The sequence below is a fragment of the Dryobates pubescens genome, chromosome 13 (assembly GCF_014839835.1).
Source record: "Dryobates pubescens isolate bDryPub1 chromosome 13, bDryPub1.pri, whole genome shotgun sequence".
In the NCBI taxonomy this organism is placed as follows: domain Eukaryota; kingdom Metazoa; phylum Chordata; class Aves; order Piciformes; family Picidae; genus Dryobates; species Dryobates pubescens.
The window spans coordinates 10,720,097-10,740,717 of NC_071624.1; the positions used below are offsets into that span (position 1 = coordinate 10,720,097).

The window sequence follows — 20,621 nt, forward strand, 5'->3', positions numbered from 1 at the left end:
GCTGGAGGAACTCTGTCTCTGCTGTGCAAGGGCAGCTTCAAGATCTTAGGAATAATTGCAGCTTCAGCTTAACTCTGCTCGCCATGAGCTGCGCTCTCCAGAACAGCCTGAGCTCTGTTACATGGTTTATTTTGTCCTGCCAGACAGACAGACTGCCGTGCCCTGCCCAGCAACAGCCCTGGAGCAGGCCTGTGGCCAGGTTTCTTTTTTTATCGTGGCTTTTTCTTTGCTCCAGATTTCCCTTGTTGCCCTTTCTCGTTTTCTGCTGCTCCTTGTCGTCGCTTCTCCAGAAACAGCCTGAGGGCCTGGTAGTGGCCAAGGTACCGGCGAACCATTGTACCCCTCCACCAGGCCTGCAGCTGGAAGCAAGAGAGAGAGGGGTCTCAGGGGACATCACATGCTGGGGGCCCTGATACAGCTCCATGGCCAGAGTGTCCCCTCTGCACCCCCCAGCTGCAGGAGGAACCCCTGGCATGTGCAGCAGCAGCTGGGCCCATGCTGACTATGCTGAAGGTAACCACATCTGAGCTGAGGGCATCTGTTGCTGGTGGCACAGGGACAAGCGTGTGAACTGCCTTGTGACCCTCCTGTCTTGCCCCTGCAGAGGGACTGGTGTGATGGGCATAACCCCACACCATTTGAGGAGACCAACTTCTGCCCTCGCTCCCTTCTCAAACCTGCAGCTAGCTGCTGGCTTTGTGTCTGCCCCATGGAAAGGGATTTGTCTGTCCTTTGCTTGTTCCACCCCACACCAGCCAACTTTCTTGGGCTATTTTCTGCATGAACAAAGCCTGTGGCATGAATTATTGGCTCCCAGCTGCAGATGGAGCAGCACTACCTCAGCTTTGCCCCCCTGTACCTTCAAGGTGCTCTTCAGCTCCAGGGCATCCCGCTCTGCTTGTTTTCTTCTAGCCTCCTTTTCTGCCCGGTCACTGATGATGGTTTCCTCATACATCTGGCACTGCAAGAGAGCACAGGGGTGGCAACAGCCACATGAAAAACATCCCCTAAGCTGCAGGGCCAACCTTTGAGGCTCACTGCCCAGCAGCCTGCTTTGGCAGGACAAGGATTCACTGGACCCTAGTGCAAGGAGTCTTCTCCTCTGGGTGCCTACTGGTCTCAGCTCTGCTACCCCAGCCAAGGCTGCTTTGACCAGTGGGTCACTGTGCAGGTCCCAACCCTGTACACCAGGATGCTCCCTGGCAGCCCAAAGGGAATGTGAAATCATGGCCTTTCCTTCCCTACCTTTTTCCATTTGATCTTTCCTGATCCAGATGGCAAATGTTGCTCATTACCACCATCAGTCCTAAGGCACTGAGAGCTGGTGCCAAAGTGAAACCTCTCACAGCCTGGCTGTAATTAACCCTCTGATCCTGTGCTGTAAAATGCCTGTCTGATGGCGTCTCAGGCAACAGATGGTGGTGGGAAGGACTCATGCTCCCCCAGGCTAGGCAGCAGATGATGCACAAACACCCTTGGGACACTGAGATGGCAGTGTAGAGCGAAAGATGAGCCCACAAGCGGGGAAACAGTCAGTCCCAGACCCAGTGTCAGTAAGGAACGGTTACATGTCAATTCCTTGTGGGTACAAACCACCCCTTTTTCAAGACCCCTCCCTCTGCCCTGTGCTGCCGACTCCACTGTGCCTGCATAGCTGTGAGCAGAGGCCGGCAGTTAGCCAAGGAACCAGCGTGGTTTTAACTGAAATCAGTTCCCGAGTGACAGAGCACTCTGCAGCTGTGAACATGCCTCTGCAGGAAGGCAGGAGCTACCTTTTCCAGCCTGCCGTAGTCCCTCCTTGCTAGAAGGAACAGATTTGTTCAGAATAAGGTGACAAATTGGGGTGTGGCATACTGAGGGGATGGGACAGTGGCTTTGCCCCTCACAAAGGCTGTCAGTAGCTCTGTGAGTACTTGCTGGTATTTGAAAAGAGCTGTAGGGGAAATACTCTTTGATGTCACAGGTAGGAAATAGAAGATGACTGCTTAGTCCCTGCCTTCCCAGGACCAGTACTCTACACCCCAAGAACACTGATTTTTGTCTGTGGCCCTGCCTCTTTGTCTGAATGAAGGTAGGAGAAAGCCAGGATGCGTGGCTGAGCACTGAGATGCTGCTGATGTCTTACCTCCTCAGCAAGTCTCTGCAGGATTTCCAAGTTGTTTGCCTTTGATGCTTTTAAAGCATCCAACTCTTCATCTTTAGCACCTGTGTCTTTTTCATACTTGTCCATCCAGTATTTCAGCTTCTCTTCCAGCTTCTACATGGGGATAGAGTGGTGCTCAGCATGACACAAAGCATAGAATAGAATCAATAAGGTTGGAAGAGACCTCAAAGATCATCAAGTCCAACCTGTCACCCAAGACCTCATGACTGCTAAACCATGTACAAGGGAGAAATCTGCTCCTTTTATGTGGCCTGGCAGGATGGTGGTACAAGTGCCACACATTTTGCATGGTCAGAATTTCCTCATCTTGAAAGGGTCAAACCCCTAGGACAGGTAATAAGTTACTGGTGGCCTGCAGGCCCCTTGCTGGGGTTCACCACAGAAGGTGTAGCACTGGACTAGGGAGGAAGAGAGACTGGGCTGGGTTTTCAGAGGTGCGTGAAGAATGGAGAAGCACAGTCAAAAAGTCCTGGTGAAGTGACCACCAGAAGCCATCCTTTGTGTGTAGACAGAGAGAAGGAGGTTAAAAACCAGAGTTTGTCACAGAAATCTTTCATCCTGTGCCTGCCTCCCTGCCTGCTTTCTGGATTAAGCTCAATGCAGCAGGAATAAGGTCCCAGAGGACAGCACTTCACACTATTTCAGGTTGTGAACTTGGCTTTGTCTCACTTGTGAATAGGAGGGCAGGTGTTGCTGAAACAGTCCCCCAGATGACTTCCTCCCATTCATGAGTAACTTCTCCATGGCAACAACCATGATTGCTTGCATGGAAAAATAATCTGAGGAAAAGCATCAATCTCATTAGGGCATCACAGCTGGACACACAAGGGAGATGAAGGGCACAGTCATCCTTTTCTCTGTGGGCCCCTGCAAAGCCACCAGCTGCTGTATGAGTACAGAGAGGCTGGTGCTTTGCCTTCTGGTAGAGGCCAAACAGGCTGCAGCTTGTACTTGGGACATCCACTCACTATGAAGTGTTGATCAAACTAAGGCTCTGGGATGTAGAATCATGGAATCAAAAAGGTTGGAAAAGACCTCAGAGTCCAATCCTTTTTTTGAACACCTCTGAGGACAGTGACTCCACCACCTCCCTGGGCAGCCCATTCCAATGGCAAATAACTCCCTCTGTGAAGAACTTTCTCCTCACCTCCAGCCTAAACTTCCCCTAGCACAGATTGAGACTGTGTCCTCTTGCTCTGGTGCTGGTTGCCTGGGAGAAGAGACCAACCCCTTCCTGGCTACAACCTCCCTTCAGGTAGTTGTTGATAGCAATAAGGTCTCCCCTGAGCCTCCTCTTCTCCAGGCTAAACAATCCCAGCTCCTTCAGCCTCTCCTCATAGGGCTTGTGCTCAAGGCCTCTCCCCAGCCTTGTTGCCTTTCTCTGTAGAGGAGACAGTTTCATTGCTCTCAAGGCAGAGCACACTTTTGCACTCAATTTTTATATATATATATTAATATGATCTTGTACTATTTTTTCTGCTGGCAGTGGTGTTAGGCACCCTGCAGTAGTAGAGGTTCTCTTCCAGTCCTACAGTTTATGAGATGCTTTCCAGTGTTATTCTCTGCCATGGACCTTGATGACAGGTCTGAACCTCTGGATCAACAGTACCATGGCCTTGCAGGGTTGTTTGCTGATGAAAATGGGTAAATAATTTCAAGTTAGCAATTACCCAATCCTGATTCTTCCTCAGAGTCAGATAAGGCAAACTGGGCTGGCAGCTTGTGTCATCTTCTTAGTGGCCTCTCTGTGAAAGTGCTGCCCACACCTTGTGCAGTAGCATTCTCCATGAGTCACTGCCAAGGAAGGGCTAAACAAAATCCCAGTTGGCTGAATGGAGCTATCTGAAGGAGGAAAATCTGTTACACCTGAACTAACAATGTCAATCATTACATGAACTCTAATTTTAAGGAAATGCATCCAAATGTGGCAAATCTCAAAGGTCTTTTCCAACCTGGTCTGTTCTTTTCTATTCTAAATCCCAAGTGTGGGAGAGCTGAGTTAATTAAGACTTGAGGACAAGTGTTCATTCAAACAGCAGCAATCATGAATCTGGTCAATTTGATGGAGGAATCACTGATGTTCTCTAGGCACTCATTGATAAACTGTTTATCAGTTGCTGCTTTAAGCATTAGCAGGGAGTCACACAGACCTCGTGCTGTCGCCTGAGGAAGTTTTCAATCTCCATGTGGACTCGAATCTCCTCATCAGTTTTGGTCTTCAACTTCTGTGATCAGTGTAGACAGAGAACATGAGAGGAAATGTTAGTGCCCACGTGCTGCTGCAAGCTGAGCTGGGGAGTAAGCATGTAGGAGCTGTGTCTCCAGAGACATAGGTCTTCTTTCCCTCTCTTCATGCCTGCCTTCCCTTCCTTTTCTTTCCTCCCCTCATCTCCCCTTCCCTTTTCCCTCCCTTCCCTTTTCCCTCCCTTCCCTTTTCCCTCCCTTCCCAGACAAAATGAACCAAGGAAGTCCTTGCCCCTGGCCCATCCACGAGGAAGGGACAAGATCAGACTTTGATCAGTCAGAAGAAACTCAAAATGCTTGCAGAACCAGAGCAGTTTTCCAGTCCAGTTTGCTTTATGGCCATCTGAACAGCTCTATGAGCATGGTGTGCTGTGGGCCATGCTGGGAGCTTGGCTGCCTCTGTTGCTAAAGCGTCTTCCAACTATAGCCTTTGGAAATAATTGTTGGTCTGTCTCTTTGCCAATGGTATTAGTTTTAGCAGTCCCTGCCTCCAGCCACTGTCTCCTGCAGCCATACCACCCATGCTGTTGCTGTTTGCAGGACCATACAGAGAAGCAATGGAAGAGAGGAAGATTTCTAACCTGGATCCCAATCCAGTTCTAACCGTTTGCTGGTAACTATGATGGAGAACAGAAAGGGCAGCTGGGGAGCAAGGGAGGACTCTTTCCTTGCTAGCTGGAGAAGCCTTCCACAGAAGGCCATAGGAAAGGGCTTACCTGAATTTCCTTGTCCAGGATATTTTCTGTATTGCTGCACTTCTTCTGGGTCTGGTGGACCCGGACATCCGTGCTTTTCTTCGTGTAGCTGCTCTCCCTGTCCATTTTGGCCTTCATCTCTTGAAGCTCATCTTTGAGGTTGGCAATCATATCATCTCGGTCCTAGCAGAGGAGACAGAAGCATCACAGTAAGCCTGGAGACTGAGGTGAGCTCAATTCTCAATCTCTCCATTCCTTGATAAACTCAGAAGGGACCAGGTCTCACACTTTCTCTGAATGCTGTTCCATTTCAACCTCTACTTCAGAGGGAAGTTTAGTCTGGAGCCGATACAGAAGGCAATAAACCCATCAGCAAGGAGTGATTACCTCTGGAGAGGGTGGAGTGATAAACAGAGTCAGACAAGAATCCAGACCTTCTGGTGTCTGGGCCAGGAATGGATTCAGTCATGCTCATTGCAAGCATGAAAAAAAGCCAAATCATCTCAACTGCTTGAGGCTGGTTTACTGACCTGTTGGATTAGGCCATCTCAATGAGTGAGCATCTGTAAGAGGAGGATAATGCCTCAACCCCACAGAAGCCAACATTTGATTTCCTAAAGTGTACTCTAGCCCTTGGATTATTTTTTTTCTAGTCATGCAGCTGACAATCCAACCTTGCCTCACTCATATGCCTCTTGAAATCTTACCAGGCAAATGGTTCCTCACTTTGTTATGAAAGCATGCACTCAGGGCAAGGTAAAAATGCTAAGGTAGAGCTGGCAATGAGCTCCCAGCCTCTCCACATGCCTTGTTTCACAGGAGAGCTGAGCTTTTCTGAAGGAATTCTGTCCCTAGAAGCTCCCCCATGGGCAAGAATCCTGAGCCAGTGTGCCCCTGTGCTTGCTTGATTTGGGATTGTTGTTCTCTTTACTCCTTTTTAATTCATTTCTTTGAGTAACAGATAAAAGTTAATTAACCTGGGGCTGGAACTTGGAAGAACCACCTGTAAAATGAGAACCTCAAGCCTTTTGCAGTAAGAGTTAAAAAGGTCATCAAAGTCTCCTGTGCAATTAAGCAAGATCAATCTCAGTGCCTCTGGTTTGGCGCCCAGCTGCTCCATTGCAGCCTTTCTCTTCACTTTCCTGCCATGCTGTGATGGGTTTGACATTCCCCAGCCAAACCTTGCAGCTGAAGATGAAATACCAAAGTGCTGGCATTTAAACATTTTGAAGCCCACATATCTTGTCTCTGAAGCAGCCTCACATTCCTTAGCTGTTTATACATGGAAAAATGCCACAGGAAGGAGCCAGCTCAATAGTGCTGTGTTCAGAAGCCTCTGCAGCATGACTCATTTGGAAAAGGTTTCTTATAAGAAGAGTTTGGAACAGTTAAAAGGAAAATCCTTCCCTCTGTAGCCCTTGTCAGACACAGTTAGGAAGAGTGAAATATATTTACAAGGCTCAGGATGATTTGGGGCCTTGGCTGGTGCTGGTTTGTGGGTTTGAAGGTCATGCAATTCACTCTTCTGTTGTTGAAGGTTTCCAGCATCAGACATTGTTTTACAGCCATCACTTCAAATGACTGCAGCCAGCTACAGACCTGACCTATTTATGTTTCTGGCAATGGCCTTTGTTTTCCCTGGTGTGAAATTTTGGCGGGCCTGGGGAGGGGTTGTGTTTCTGGTCAGTAGAGGTGGGAGCTGACCATACCACTTCATTTTGAGGTTGCCTTCCTGTGTTGTGGTGGGATCAGGTCTAAAGTGAGAGGCTGGCAGAAAAGACTTGGGAAATGCTAATGAAGAGCACTGATTTTTTTTGGTGATGTGCTGAGGCTCAGCAAAGCCAAGCCCTGCTGATGCCTGTCACTGCTATCTGCTAAGAATCTGCAAACAGATCAGAAGAGAAGGGTTCAGCCTAGGTTTCAAAGTACTCAGAGGTGGGGCAGAGCATGAACACTTCACTAGGTTATTTTCTTTTTTTCATGTTACATCTTAGCAAAGCAGAGGAAGAAGTGCTTTTGATTCCAGTGCCCCAGGCCTCTGCTGGGACAGGGGCCCATCTGCTCTGCTTGGTCTCTGCTGCACAGCATGTTTGTGGTTTGGATTTGGTCTGCGGTGGTGTTAAACATCTCCATTAGAGGTGGGGAGTCTGGGGGCTTGGTTACACAATCCACAGCAGACAGGAAGTGAAATGCAAAACCCCACTGGTGCCTTACAGCAAACACATTCCCTTGGAGAGGGAAAGTGGGCTGCAGGCACGTGGGCAGCTACAGCAGCCCGGCTGATGGACCTGGTGCTGTGGAACTGGGGCACGTTCAGTATCAGGCTGCAGGTAGTAAATGCAGCCAGTAAATGCCCAGAAGCTGTGGGCACCACCTGCAGAGTGTGCTGGTCCCTGCCCTTCAGGGACAGGCAATGGGAAAAGGGCTGAATAATTATGTCTCTGGTTTATTCCAGCAAAGGTCCCAGTCAGGACATGGAGGACTTCCATAGTTAACGCAATAAACCTCTGGCCTGCTCTTATGGGATGACTTCAGCGTGGAATCTGCCAAACCAAAGATGCAAAATCATGTCTCATGGGTCCAAAACTATCACAAAACTGGCAGACACCGAGACCAAAAGCCAGGAAATAGCTGTCAGGAGGCAGTCTGCTTCGTGAGCAGGTAAACAAGCTGATTTTCTCTGGTCTCTCGGCTCACAGAGAGCAGCTCAGAGGCCTGTTTGTTGCTGTCAGCTGGTGTCACAGGAGCCTGTCCCACAGATGCTGTTTGGCTGCAAAATCAACTGCACTTAGTTCTCCTGTGTTTTCATTTACTTTGATTTATCCCTCTTGCAAGTGCCACCGAGATCTCTCAGCTCTTCCACAGCCATTAGTATTTACAGTCAGTTAAAATCCAGCTGGTTACAAAAATAGCAAAGCGGAGTAAACTGTCGGAGGAATTCCTCCAGCAGTGGGATAACACACAGGCACCCCACCCCCACCAGCAGCACACCCAGTGCCCACCCTTTGGCAGGCACTGGGAAGGGGCAGGGGTGCTGTGCTACGTGCAGGCAGGCAGCATGTGGGCAGAGAGCCCTGCTGCTGGCCTCCCTTGCTTCCACACCAAGCACGTCTGAGCTCAAGTCTCTCTGCTGGCAGCTGCTCTATCTCAGCTTGCAAAGCCTGAAGATATGCTTAGATCTGCACACCTGCTGCAGCCTGGGCTTGCTGCCCCTGAAACCACAACACGCAGCCCCACAGACACTTCAGTAAGGCTGTAGCCTGCATCTCTCTCCCAGCTGCCAGAACATCCCCCTGCTGCACACCCTTGAGAAATGTCTCAGCTGAAAGGACAGCAGGCCTGGAAGGTCACTGAACTTCGACATAACAGCCTCTGCAGCCCTCTGCTAGCTCACCTCCAGCCCCAAGAGCCGCAGCAGCGAGCCACCTGAGGGCAGTTTGCTGGCAGAGGGAGCAGAGCTGTTGGCAGCAGCACTCTTGTCCAAAGTCCTGTCTCTCTGGAGCTACGTTTGGATCTAGTGCACCAGCTCTGGGCCCTGCTGAGCTGCTTTCTTTGGGGCTCTGCCAGCAGTGGAATGAAGTCACCCAGGAGCTCAGGACCATCACAAGCCTCACGCCGTCTGCTGTACCTGCCTGGTGTATTTCTCCAACAGAAATGTGCACTCCAGAGCGTGGGTATAAGTTGAACACATTCCTCCAGAACACCTCCTGAAGCATTTGACCTGGGGGAAGGCAAGGCAGGACACACGACAGATTTGGGTCACACTACTGAGTGGTGCACTGATACCATGGAGCTGGGTGTCTTATGGACCTCTTTGCAGGGGTACCATGGTGCAGCATTTTGGTTTCCTGCCTGGTCAGTAGCTTGCAGTGTTCATAGAATCACAGAATCAATAAGGTTGGAAAAGACCTCAGAAATCATCCAGTCCAACCTATCACCCAACACCTCATGACTAACTAAACCATGGCACCAAGTGCCACGCCAATCCCCTCTTGAACACCTCCAGGGATGGTGACTCCACCACCTCCCTGGGCAGCACATTCCAATGGCTAACAACTCTCTCTGTGAAGAACTTCCTCCTCACCTCCAGCCTAAACTTCCCCTGGTGCAGTTTGAGACTGTGTCCTCTTGTTCTGGTGCTGGTTGCCTGGGAGAAGAGACCAACCCCCACCTGGCTACAACCTCCCTTCAGGTAGTTGTAGAGAGCAATAAGTTCTCCCCTGAGCCTCCTCTTCTCCAGGCTAAACAATCCCAGCTCCTTCAGCCTCTCCTCACAGGGCTTGTGCTCAAGGCCTCTCCCCAGCCTTGTTGCCCTTCTCTGGACACGTTCAAGTGTCTGAATGTCCTTCTTAAACTGAGGGGCCCAGAACTGGACACAGGACTCAAGGTCGATCTATATGAACCTCTATGACATTAACTTGGTTTAAAATCTGTACAGCCTGCCATCATTGAAGTCTTTTCCAACCTTATTGATTCTATGATTTATCCAGGAAGCCAGAGACTGTATTTTTTGTACAAGCTAGAAAATGAAGAGCACAACAGCAAAGAGAGCTGCTGCAGCCAGCTGAGAGCTGTGAGTGATGCTGCTGCACAGAGGGCTAGGAGCAAAGCCAGACTGAGCATTTCAGTCCCCTTAGAGACATCAGTGCTTTCCAAGAGGAAAGAAAACGAAATAAGAACATTTAGCATTTGATTTGTGTTCCATCAGAAGGAAAAATGAGCAGAGCAGGTTAATACAGCATTAATTAGCTCCTCATTAAGAGGTAGCAAGGCTGACAATCCAAGCACAGAGGCGACATGCACAAAGCAGAGGCCGTGTTTTTCTGGTTCCAGGATTTGATCTGCTCACTTTTTGTTTTCTCATCCACTTGACTGGAGAGAACCATGTAGGCTTTTGTCTGCAGGTCTGTGCATTATTATTGTTCAAAGTCTTCCAAAATGAGCAAGCTGTATTTTTGCTTTTAATTAGTTGGCAAGGTGACAGATCATGCAAGTGTCTGTAAAACTGCCTATGGGAAAATCCCATATGAAGTGAACAGAAATTATTCTCCCTTGGGAGACAAAGTGAGACATCATTATTTTTGGCACAGGAGGAAAGCAGGACTTGAAAGCAGTCTTGTCTTTTATTTGTTATCAAAGCTGAAATGAAAAGTATGCCCAGGAAAGGACTTTTAAGCTGGAAATATAAAGTCAAAATCGAAGATGAGAGCAGATCCAACCCGATGAGGCAAAAAGCAAGAACTAAATTAGCAGAAGGTACTGAAAGAACACAGAGGAGAGCACCCTTTCAGCATAGGAGCTGCACACCTTTTAGGACTGCAAGAGGTAGAAGAGATTCAGGGCAGGACACAGAGAAGTACCCAACCCAACCATGCAGTGCCAGGACACTGCTAGTGTGAGATGGGATGATCACAGCTCCCTATACACTGGTCCCTAGGAAGGCTTTAAACCAGAACCAGATACATATATTGCATGCACAGACACTGAGAGATTTGAGGAGCACTCTACAGAAGGAGAACTACCTCATCATAATCACAAGCTTGGGAAGTGGGAGAACATAAGCTCCCCAGGAGCATCAGAATCTAACTGAGAACGGACAAGTTACAGAAGCAAATGGGCAACATACAGTGTCTGAGCTTGACAGACTATCCAGCTTCTTTCACTTAACTGCCACACAGATGTCAAGGGACTTTTGGGTTGTCTCACAGGGTCTGGAAATAGGCCACACCACTTCTAGTGGCAGTAAGTAAGTATACATTGAGGTATACAGCTTCCATTTTCAGTCCTGGCTCGGAGTTCTGTGTCCTTTAGGTGTTCTGTTCAAATCTGTGGGGGAAAAAAAACGTTCATCCTGCATGTCTCTTCTCATTCCCACAGCTGTCCTTTCTTGGTTTGTCTCCTAATTTGCTAACTTTGCATTTCCTTCAGCGACTCCTTTCTCCCCTCTGTCATGTCCACAGTTGGGTTTTTTTCCCCCAGTGTTCTTTCCACCTTTCTACACCTGCCAGGGCATGTTATGCCTTTCCAGGATCTCTGCTTGTAGATGAGTGCTGACCTACACCAATTTTCCCTTCTTGTGCATTCCTGCTTTCTTCTGTGCTGATCTAACATCACTTCTGGAATTCTGGTGTTTTGTCAGGTACAGATAGCTGCCAATTTGTGTTCTTACAACCATCTTCTACTGACTGTTAAACTTTGCACTGCACGTGCATCCAGGCTGCCAAGGTAAACCCTTCATCTTCTATAAACTCAACTTCTCCAGCATGTCAGTGGCTTAAAAATTCTTCTCTGTAGCCAACTTCTTGGCTTGGTTACTGTCCACACTTTTGTCCAAAGACAAAATTCAGTGATGCCAGTTCTTTCTTCAGATGCCCTTGCTGTCCTCATGCTCAGTACCAAGTGTCAGATTCTTGTTCCTTCTTCCAGTCCTTGTATAGCTCTCAACATGCCTGCCTCTTGCTTGTTCTTTGCCACATACTCTTTCCTGCCTCAGCAGGGCTAGGCTATGTTTCCATGTTTCTGCACAGAGCTGTATGTGCTCTTGCTCTAAAGCACACATGAGCATCCAGTCTGAGCTGTCTGGTGAGCACCAAAGTGACCAGTAATTAGCCATCCAATTGATCTGCACTTGTGTAGCAAGTCTGACATTTCCAGAGTGCCCCAGATTCACTGCTCATGCACACACCATTTGCATGCCGCAGACAGACAGAAGGGCTGAAGCTTTCCAGAAAGATCAGGGTGACAGCAAATGTGCAATGACATTGATCTGCCTTTGTGTAGGACTCTCATGGCTGGGATTTTCCAATACCCTACAAGCCTAGAAAAATAGATTAATGGCATTTTGTTCTAGACAAAATTGTATGTAGGAAAAGGACATGCCCCTATGCCAGGTGTCCTTCTTTCTCACTCCCTCATTGTCACACTTTTGTGCCAGGTGCCACATCTGCATGAGTAAGTGTATGACAGAACCTTGGATACTGCTATCTGCAGATAACCTCCTACTGGTGGCAGAGGTCTGTGTTTTGCCTCTCCTAGCAGTGTTTTTGGGCTGTTCTGGTTTGATCATGGTCTCTCTTATGAGCATTTTGAGCTCCCATTTGAAAACTGCTGGACACTGCTCTTAAAGTCATTAACAGGCTTATTCAGAATACAAACCTCTACTGCATTTAGGATAGGATAGAATAGGATAGAATAGAATAGAATAGAATTGAATTAACCAGGTTGGAAGAGACTTTGAGGTCATCGAGTCCAACCTATCATCCAGCACTATCTAATCAACTAAACCATGGCACCAAGCACCCCATCCAGTCTCTTCCTAAACACCTCCAGTAATGGTGACTCCACCACCTCCCTGGGCAGCCCATTCCAATGGCCAATCACTCTACACTGCTTCTCTATTCCAAAATGATGGATCAGTACATATGCTACATGTCCTCTCATCTGAGTGCTAGCTCCTGGGCAGCAGAGGTGAGCTTGCTAATCGGCTTCCCCCCAGCATGATGCCTTGTGGTAAGTGATCTCACCTGAAGTTCTATTTCAGTTTCTTTCTTGACATCCTGCAGCTGTTTCTCGAGTGACTTGATCTCCCTCTTTCCTTCCTCTGCCCTGAAGAAAAATGGGAAATACAATCATTTGAATCTATAAAAAAAGACAAGAGCTGTTTACCTAGGAGAAGTTCCTGTCTCCTGATGCATTGCAGCACCCAGCTGAGCACTGCCTCACTTATCCTGCTCCCTCCCCAAGGTTTTTAACAGCTGAACTAAAAGGAGGACACAAAATATTGCCCTGCTTCTTCAGAGCAGCAGAAGAGAAGCCCTTTCCTATGGCTGAATAACAACAACAAAAAGGCACTCATCTCTTCACTCTGAGCCTTGGTGATGCAGCACCTCTGCACCTCAGGAACACAGCAAGACTTGGTAAATTAATCCCAACAGAGAGCTGCACAGACTGGGAAAAGAGGATGGGAACGAAAGGGAGACTGAGATAAAAAGCCGGAGACACTCTTGTTGAAAGCTTTAAGTGGATTTGAGGATGATGCCAAATTGTCTAAGTATGGAATATGTGATTTTTTTTTTTCTCACATCAGACTTAAAACCTTTCAAAAACACTTCCCCAGATTCTGAGATCCATGAAGGGATATGAGTGGGGGCCAAAAGCTGCAGAGCTGCTTACCTGTTTAAAACAAAAGAGATGCAGTAATGTCCTAGGGCTTACTGTTTCATTGGTTTGTTTTTTTTCACTCTGAGTGCTTTTCTAAGCATCTATGCTCAGAACTTGATTTAAAGCCAGTAAATACTAGAGGTGGTACCTGAGACATCATACCCTCTGCCAGCCTTGCACTCAAACATGCTTTTCATTTTCAGAGTCCTTAGCTGGGTGACTGTGATAAACCAAAGCTCCTTATAAGGAGTTCCTGTCTTACTGCAGACTGCTTTTAGATGAGTACATTGACCCAAAATCAGGCAGCTATGGATTATACTCAAAGACAGCTCAAGTTCATTCCATGTTCAACAGAACAGGCAGTATAGTGGCTAGATATGACTGATAGAATGGAATAAAAATGGTTGTGTGCTTTATGATCACAATTTGTCTGCTCCTTTCTGCTTTCCAGTATTGAATAGTTACTCCACAAGCAGCTGCTGCTTTCATTTCTGCTTTCTGTCCCTTTTATGGATAAACAATAAATCCTTTGATTTTAGACAGTGGAAGGAGTGGGTTTCATGCCTGAAATCACAGATTCCGCTGGAAGCTGAGGACTTGCACTGGAGGCAGACCACTGACCACTACCAGAGCTGTCCCAGCACGACCAATCATGACTTTGCTCTCTACCCTAAATCATGCACCTGAGCTGCTCTGCAGAACAAAGTAGGTTTAAAAGGGTCAGATAGTCCTCTGATGACTGCTGTTCTCTCTGACAGGCTGGGGGTTGAACCAGAGCTTTGCACACTTGAAAAAACCTCCAAACCTCTAGTGCACAGAACTTTGAGCTAAGGAATCACCAATTTGAGCTGAGATTATCACAAATCCATACTCTATTAGATTTGGGACAGAAGAGGATCTGTAATGCAGTGGCTGGTGGATTAGCCTTAAATAAGATGGCAGCTTCCATCACCATCTGTGCTAGCCCCTTGCTGCTGCTGCTGGGAAATGGGAGCATATTTGCATGTGGGTCAGAACAGATCCTCCAGGGCATCACAAACACCATATGTTGCTGACCCTGGTTTGAACAGATTCTCTGCTGCTGTGGCTTTCACTGGGGACAAGGAGTTAAAGATCAAGGAGCTTCTACATTAAATCATGTTTTAATGGATATGGAGCAGCATTTGCAGACACTGGTGTCTGCTGTGGTGAAAGCTCAGGCAGTTCCTACCTCAGCTCAGTGTCAGGAACATCAGGCATTTATTTCTGAAAGGGAAAGAAGTTCAATTTGCAAGGCAGAGAGAATGAATCCCGTTTAAAAAGCAAAATCCTTTCTGTGTCTTGGGGTGGGTGGAGGTTTTTTCATTTTTAGTAGGTACTGAGGGGGAATTGACTTTGGCTTTGAGCAGGTAAGCAGGAAAGCACTGAACACAACACTGACCTGATGAGAAGGTCGTGAAACTTGCTCTTTTTTGCCTTCTCTCTCTCATTGGCTTTTGTTAGACTATTAAATGTTCCTGATTCCTGCATCTTTTTCATGGTGACTGTGATGACATCAGTTGCATACTGCCTGCCAAGAAGAAAAGGAACACAACAGTAATTTATAGATGCAGGTACTACAGTGTCTGGCACCTTTATCCAGTACTGTTTAGAGCTACAAAGGTAAGGAAATCTAAGAAACTCATTATGTTCTTATGTCTATCAAACCCAGAAGTCCATCTCCCATGGTGCCTGCTTCTTGTACCTCTGGAGAGCTCCATATTAGGAGGAGTTGGTTGAAATGCATATTTTTTAAGTGCTGCCCTAAATGTTACTCTAGGAAACAGCAAAAAGGCACAGACATACCCATGCTGTGCCAGACCCTGCTGCCAGCAGGATGTAGGTCGCTGGCCCGCAGTAGACAGGAGAGCCAGGTAGCCCTTGGACAATGCAAAGTGAGAAGGCAGACAAGTGTGCCTATGAAGGGATATCTAGGTGTCAAAATAGCCCAGTACAGCCCTAAGCTGATGTTAACAAGTACTTGAGCTTGCCCAGTTTATTGGCTTTCATGTTGCATGTGGTATCTGTATTTTAGCTGCATTTTTCCTCATTTGTGTTAGGATCTTCTTGAAGCCCTTTGATGCAATGACATTAAAGGACAGAAGCCAGGATGCAGAAAAATGCATAATGAATGCTCAGCTCCCCAGTCTGTCTTTTAAACCAAAGGCTGTTTGTATTGCTGCACATCAACTCACTTGCTTAGGTGCAGGAATAACATTTGTTTTAAAACCAAAGCAAACCAAAACCAACCAACCAAACAAGCCCCCACACAAGCAAACAAACCAAAACAAAGCAAGCAACCAACCACAATAACAACAACAAAACCCAGAAAGAAACTCTTTGGTCTTTATCCAGACATTCTGTTCTATAAAGCAGAATGGCTGTGGCTCCCATGGAGGCTCTGTGTGTCCTGCAGAGTAACTGAGTTCAACAGGCAGTGCTCACATCCCACTTTGTACATACCTGCTAGGGGAAGCTGACTCCAGATACCAGAACATCAGCACTAGCTAGATCTAGCCCCCCAAACAGCTACTCTCAACTGGCTGATAACCTTGCAACTCCATTTAAAATAAACTGATTGTCATTACTTGACACCCAAAGGCAGGCAAAGGGCAGAACTAAATGGCTTGTGGATGCTAGAGCCCACTGTCCTCTTTAGAGGTACACCAGTAACTGAAGAGTGGGAAACCTGCATTTTTGCTATCAAGAGATAGGCTGAGAAGTTTACAGCTCTGAGCATCCCCCATAGCTGTTGTATCTGTGCTCACCTGTCAGCCTGAATTTTCCTGAGAATCTTTGTAGATGGATCCCTGTGTTTTGTGGCCCTGTTGGGAAGAGGATGGGTACTTCTCAGATCTTCAGTTTTCTCCAGATGCTGCTTGTGTCCAATGCTTTTCTGAGACATGGAGGTAACTGTTTCCCCATTCCCTTGCCTTGCTGACATACACTCTTGGTAGTCAGTGTCCAGCTCCTCCTGGGTCTCTATGATTTTCTGGATGTCACCCTAAAAGGGAATAAGAGACTTGCTTTCATTTTGGAGCACTAGAAATAAACCCTCTGCAATATTATGTGAGAAAAAGAATACCTAATAATAAACTAGAATGAAGCTATACTAAGAGCAGTTGATAGTGTATGTTACATTCTGCAAAGAGTAGAAGAGCAGAAACATTGCTTAATTTAGAGCATACAACATACACCTGAAGTGACAGGACTGGAAAAGGCCTTGAAAGGTGAATTCAGCTGCCCCAAGAGATGATAGTTCAGACTGTCATTCCTGACATGTTCTCAATGACCTCCAGCAACAGAGAAAGCACCCTCCTGCCAGTGCCAGCACATCACAACAATCTTTACTATAAGAGAGACTTTTCATCTCAACTGCAGTTGAGCCCCTGGCTTCTTGTCCTACTTTCTGTAGGCACAGAGAAGAAACCATTCTGTCCTTCTCTGCAGCAGAAAGGAAAAAGGGAAAAAGGGAAAGGGGGAGGGGGGGGGGGGAAGGGGGAGAGGGAGGGGAAGGGGGAGAGGGAGGGGAAGGGGGAGAGGGAGGGGAAGGGGGAGAGGGAGGGGAAGGGGAAAAGAAAAAAGGAAAAAGAGAAAAAGAAAAAAGTTTATTTCTGGCAGCACCAGTTCTCAGTCCAGGTCCCTCCTCACCTGCACACACGTTTGTGCCAGCCCAGCACAGAGGGTAGAGTACAAACAAGTGGTCAGGGCAGCATCTGACTTATGCCACTGGTACTTCCAAGTAGTCCCTTGTCAAGTGGGGCTCCATTAGTGGTCTGCCAAGCTGAGGGCAGTGTGCATGGTGCTGCAAAGGGCTGCATTTTTCTGAGTATCCTGGACAGCCGTGGGTGGAATGAATCAGCCTCTGGCAGTGCCTGACTCATTGCTGAGCGCAGGAGTCTAGGTGACTACATGCTTAATTTCTGTACAGTTAAACTGACATTCAATGAACCACATGCAAAGTGTACACAAACCAATGAAAATTACATTGCTCATGAGGAAGAAAGGGTTTCAGCAGGCTGCTGGTGGTGCCTGTACTTTGGCCACAACAATCCCAAGCAGCGCTACAGGCTGGGGTCGGAGTGGCTGGAGAGCTGCCAGACAGAAAGGGACCTGGGGGTACTGATTGACAGCTGGCTGAACATGAGCCAGCAGTGTGCCTAAGTGGTGAAGAAGGCCAATGGCATCCTGGCCTGCATCAAGAATAGTGTGGCCAGCAGGAGCAGGGAAGTCATTGTGCCCCTGTACTCTGCATTGGTTAGGCCACACCTTGAGTACTGTGTCCAGTTCTGGGGCCCTCAATTTAAGAAGGACATCGAGACACTTGAACATGTCCAGAGAAGGGCAACAAGGCTGGGGAGAGGTCTCAAGCACAAGCCCTATGAGGAGAGGCTGAGGGAGCTGGGGTTGTTTAGCCTGGAGAAGAGGAGGCTCAGGGGAGACCTTTTTGCTGTCTACAACTACCTTAAGGGAGGTTGTAGCCAGGAGGGGGTTGGTCTCTTCTCCCAGGCAACCAGCACCAGAACAAGAGGACACAGTCTCAAGCTGTGCCAGGGGAAGTCTAGGCTGGAGGTGAGGAGAAAGTTCTTCACAGAAAAAGTTGGTTTGGAATGTGCTACCCAGGGAGGTGGTGGAGTCACCGCCCCTGGAGGTGTTCAAGAGGGGATTGGACGTGGCACTTGGTGCCATGGTTTAGTAGTCATGAGGTGTTGGGTGACAGGTTGGACTCGGTGATCTTTGAGGTCTCTTCCAACCTTATTGATTCTATGATTCTGTGAAAGAACTAATTTTGGCAAACAAACTGCTTGAATATCATGTAGATCTTATGAATGTTCTGACAGATGTTTTTTAATGTCTGGAAAAGCTGAAGCAGGCTGTAACTGGATTTTCTGTAAGTGGTAGGGACTTCCTAATAATTACCAAACCACTGCCTAAGAGCAAGGAGTTTGTAAGCTGCATGTGGTACCACCTGTGTAGTCTCCTAGCTGTTTATCTTCTGCTAGTCTTCTGCCCAAAATTCAGCAGAGAGAAAGGCTGCCTTGCTCTGGGGGATGCACTGTGTGAAGCTATGTACATGAATCCCTGGTCTGGAAAATCAGTAAGGTGCTGGTCAGCAATATGCTTAATCCTCTCTCAGAAATGTCATCAGCTAGAATTTAGATGTCAGCTTTTGAAAATGTCATTGATTTGTTTGTCTGACTGAGCTCCAGGGTGCTTTGCAAATACAGGTCTTCCAGAAACACAATGGTGACAGCTGAATGTAAACTGAGACACCAGGAGGAGCAGCAAATTACAGAGCACCCAAGTTAGCAAGTAGCTGCCCCGAGCCATTTTCTTGTTTCTAAATGCTGTCCTTTTCTGCTTTGGCACTGTTAAGAGCACAAACAGGGCTTACAGTCTGTGAGAAAATTGTGGTTTAGAAAGTGACTGGGTAAAAATGAGCGTCTCTGACTGAAGTGAAAAGCTTAAGGTGTTTTCTCTGTAATTTAAATGCACCTTTAGTAGAGCTATCAGCCTGTGTGTCTGAAGGAGAACAACGTCTGCTGTCCTAGAGGAGTGGTTTCGCTGCGGGCACATAGGACGTTTCCCACCCAGCTCTGTGAAAAGCAGCCTCCTGTGGCAGCAGGCGAGGCTGGGCACAGGGCAGGAGTGCCCTCTGTTGCACAGCCCAAGCATCGCTCAAGCCCTGACACCGACCCCGCTGCTGCTGCTGCTGCTTGGCGAGGAGCTTTTTGACGGTAAGGTTTGTCTGAAATAGAAACACCTAGCGAAGGACATATTGATTTACCTTCCTCTTGCATTCTTAAACGGTAAGTTAAAGTGAACAGCACTAAATTGGACAGCTCTGATCCCAGTTTTTATTTCCATCCTGGTCACACAAATTTTTCAAATGTGTCTGAGTTCCTCTTTAGGGAAAAAAAAAAGGGGGGGGGGGGGGGGAGAGGGGGAAGCTTCAATCCTGCTTAAAATGGAAATCATAGAATAGAATAGAATAGAATCATGGAATCAATAAGGTTGGAAAAGACCTCAAAGATCATCAAGTCCAACCTATCACCACAGACCTCATGACTACTAAACCATGGCACCAAGTGCCACGTCCAATCCCCTCTTGAACACCTCCAGGGACGGTGACTCCACCACCTCCCTGGGCAGCACATTCCAGCAGCCAACAACTCTCTCTGCAAAGAACTTTCTCCTCACCTCGAGCCTAAACTTCCTCTGGCACAGCTTGAGACCGTGTCCTCTTGTTCTGGTTCTGAATGACCTGCTATGTCACATAAAATCCATGGTGACAGCACTTAGAAAGATTTACTCCACAGGATGTTCTCCTCCTGATTCCTGTGTCTGTCAGCTACCAGTAATACCACACCACATTCCTCCACAGCACCAAACCTCTGCTTGGGCATTAGAACTTCTTTCCTGTTCTTTGTATCTCTGCCCAAGCCCTTTGAGTTACGATTCCTATTGGAAATCATCTAATTAGTAATGGTCACTGACAGTGGGTAATTACTAATATATTTTGAAGTGGAGTCTCTTATTGAATTGTTTGTGAGGACTAAGGGAACTTCAGCATGGACTCAGAGAGGAACAGAAATACCCTAGGTCTGAGTACTTTCAAATATCCTGGGGTTTGCATTTTAAAAATAGCTGTGTATCTGTATGAGAACCTTGCTGTGTTTTGTTTCCTTTGCCCTGAAGCTTTGCTTGTCATCTAACCACTGTGATTTTAAAATTATAAGCCCAGGAACCTCATGTTGTCTTTCACACAAAGTCTTGACAAGGTTTCCCCGTGACACTCATGTAGGACTATAAAATTTGGTCATATTCCATGCATTTTACTGGGTTTCTTCACCTAAGGGTTATGGAGCACTTGGCAGTAAAAATACCTGCTCTGATTTTGACAAACTGCTGCTTGAAGACATAAACCTAAAGTAAGAAGAAAACCAAGAGGGGTTTCTTAAAGAAGAGGGATAGAGGCACGTACGTTGTTGATGTCTGTCTTGCTCTCATCTGAAACTGGCATGATGTATCCAAGAATTGAGAGCTGATCAACACAGTTCTCCAGCACAGCAGTAAAGAGCAGAGCTTCCAGAGGAGTGAATTTTTCCATTTCTTTAGTCTCTGTGCTCTTGCTAAGAGGAACAAAGACAAAATATACCCATGAGAAAGACACTGTGGTGTTGGTAACAGTAGTTTAAACTAAAAGCAGAACCGAAATAGCCTTATTTGCAGCCTTTCCTACACTTCCCTAGCTTTGTTTATAGCCTTTCATGCACTGTTTATAAGAGGAGCCATGCTCTGCCAATGTCTGCACTCAGGCACAGTGGGAATGTTTAGCT

General features: G+C 47.2%; 1 protein-coding gene across 1 annotated transcript; it reads right to left on the bottom strand.

Moving 5' to 3' along the window:
* Window positions 1-209: 209 nt before the first annotated feature.
* On the bottom strand, window positions 210-20,392 carry IQCG (IQ motif containing G). The gene is made up of 9 exons (XM_054166924.1): window positions 20,267-20,392; window positions 16,050-16,273; window positions 14,684-14,812; window positions 12,627-12,708; window positions 5,125-5,286; window positions 4,315-4,389; window positions 2,126-2,257; window positions 860-961; window positions 210-359 (listed from the first exon to the last, which is right to left on the bottom strand). The coding sequence occupies exons 1-9, from the start codon at window positions 20,390-20,392 to the stop codon at window positions 210-212; spliced, it is 1,182 nt and encodes a 393-aa protein (XP_054022899.1).
* Window positions 20,393-20,621: the final 229 nt, after the last annotated feature.

Bases quoted from the DNA above. Each gene is read 5' to 3' on its own strand.
- IQCG (XM_054166924.1), bottom strand. From the start codon at position 20,392: ATGGAAAAATTCACTCCTCTGGAAGCTCTGCTCTTTACTGCTGTGCTG. The intron at 12,709-14,683 runs GTCAGTGTTGTG...ATTTTTCTTCAG, and splicing joins TTTCACGACCTTCTCATCAG to GGCAGAGGAAGGAAAGAGGG. The intron at 2,258-4,314 runs GTCTGTGTGACT...ATCCCCATGTAG, and splicing joins TCCTCAGGCGACAGCACGAG to AAGCTGGAAGAGAAGCTGAA.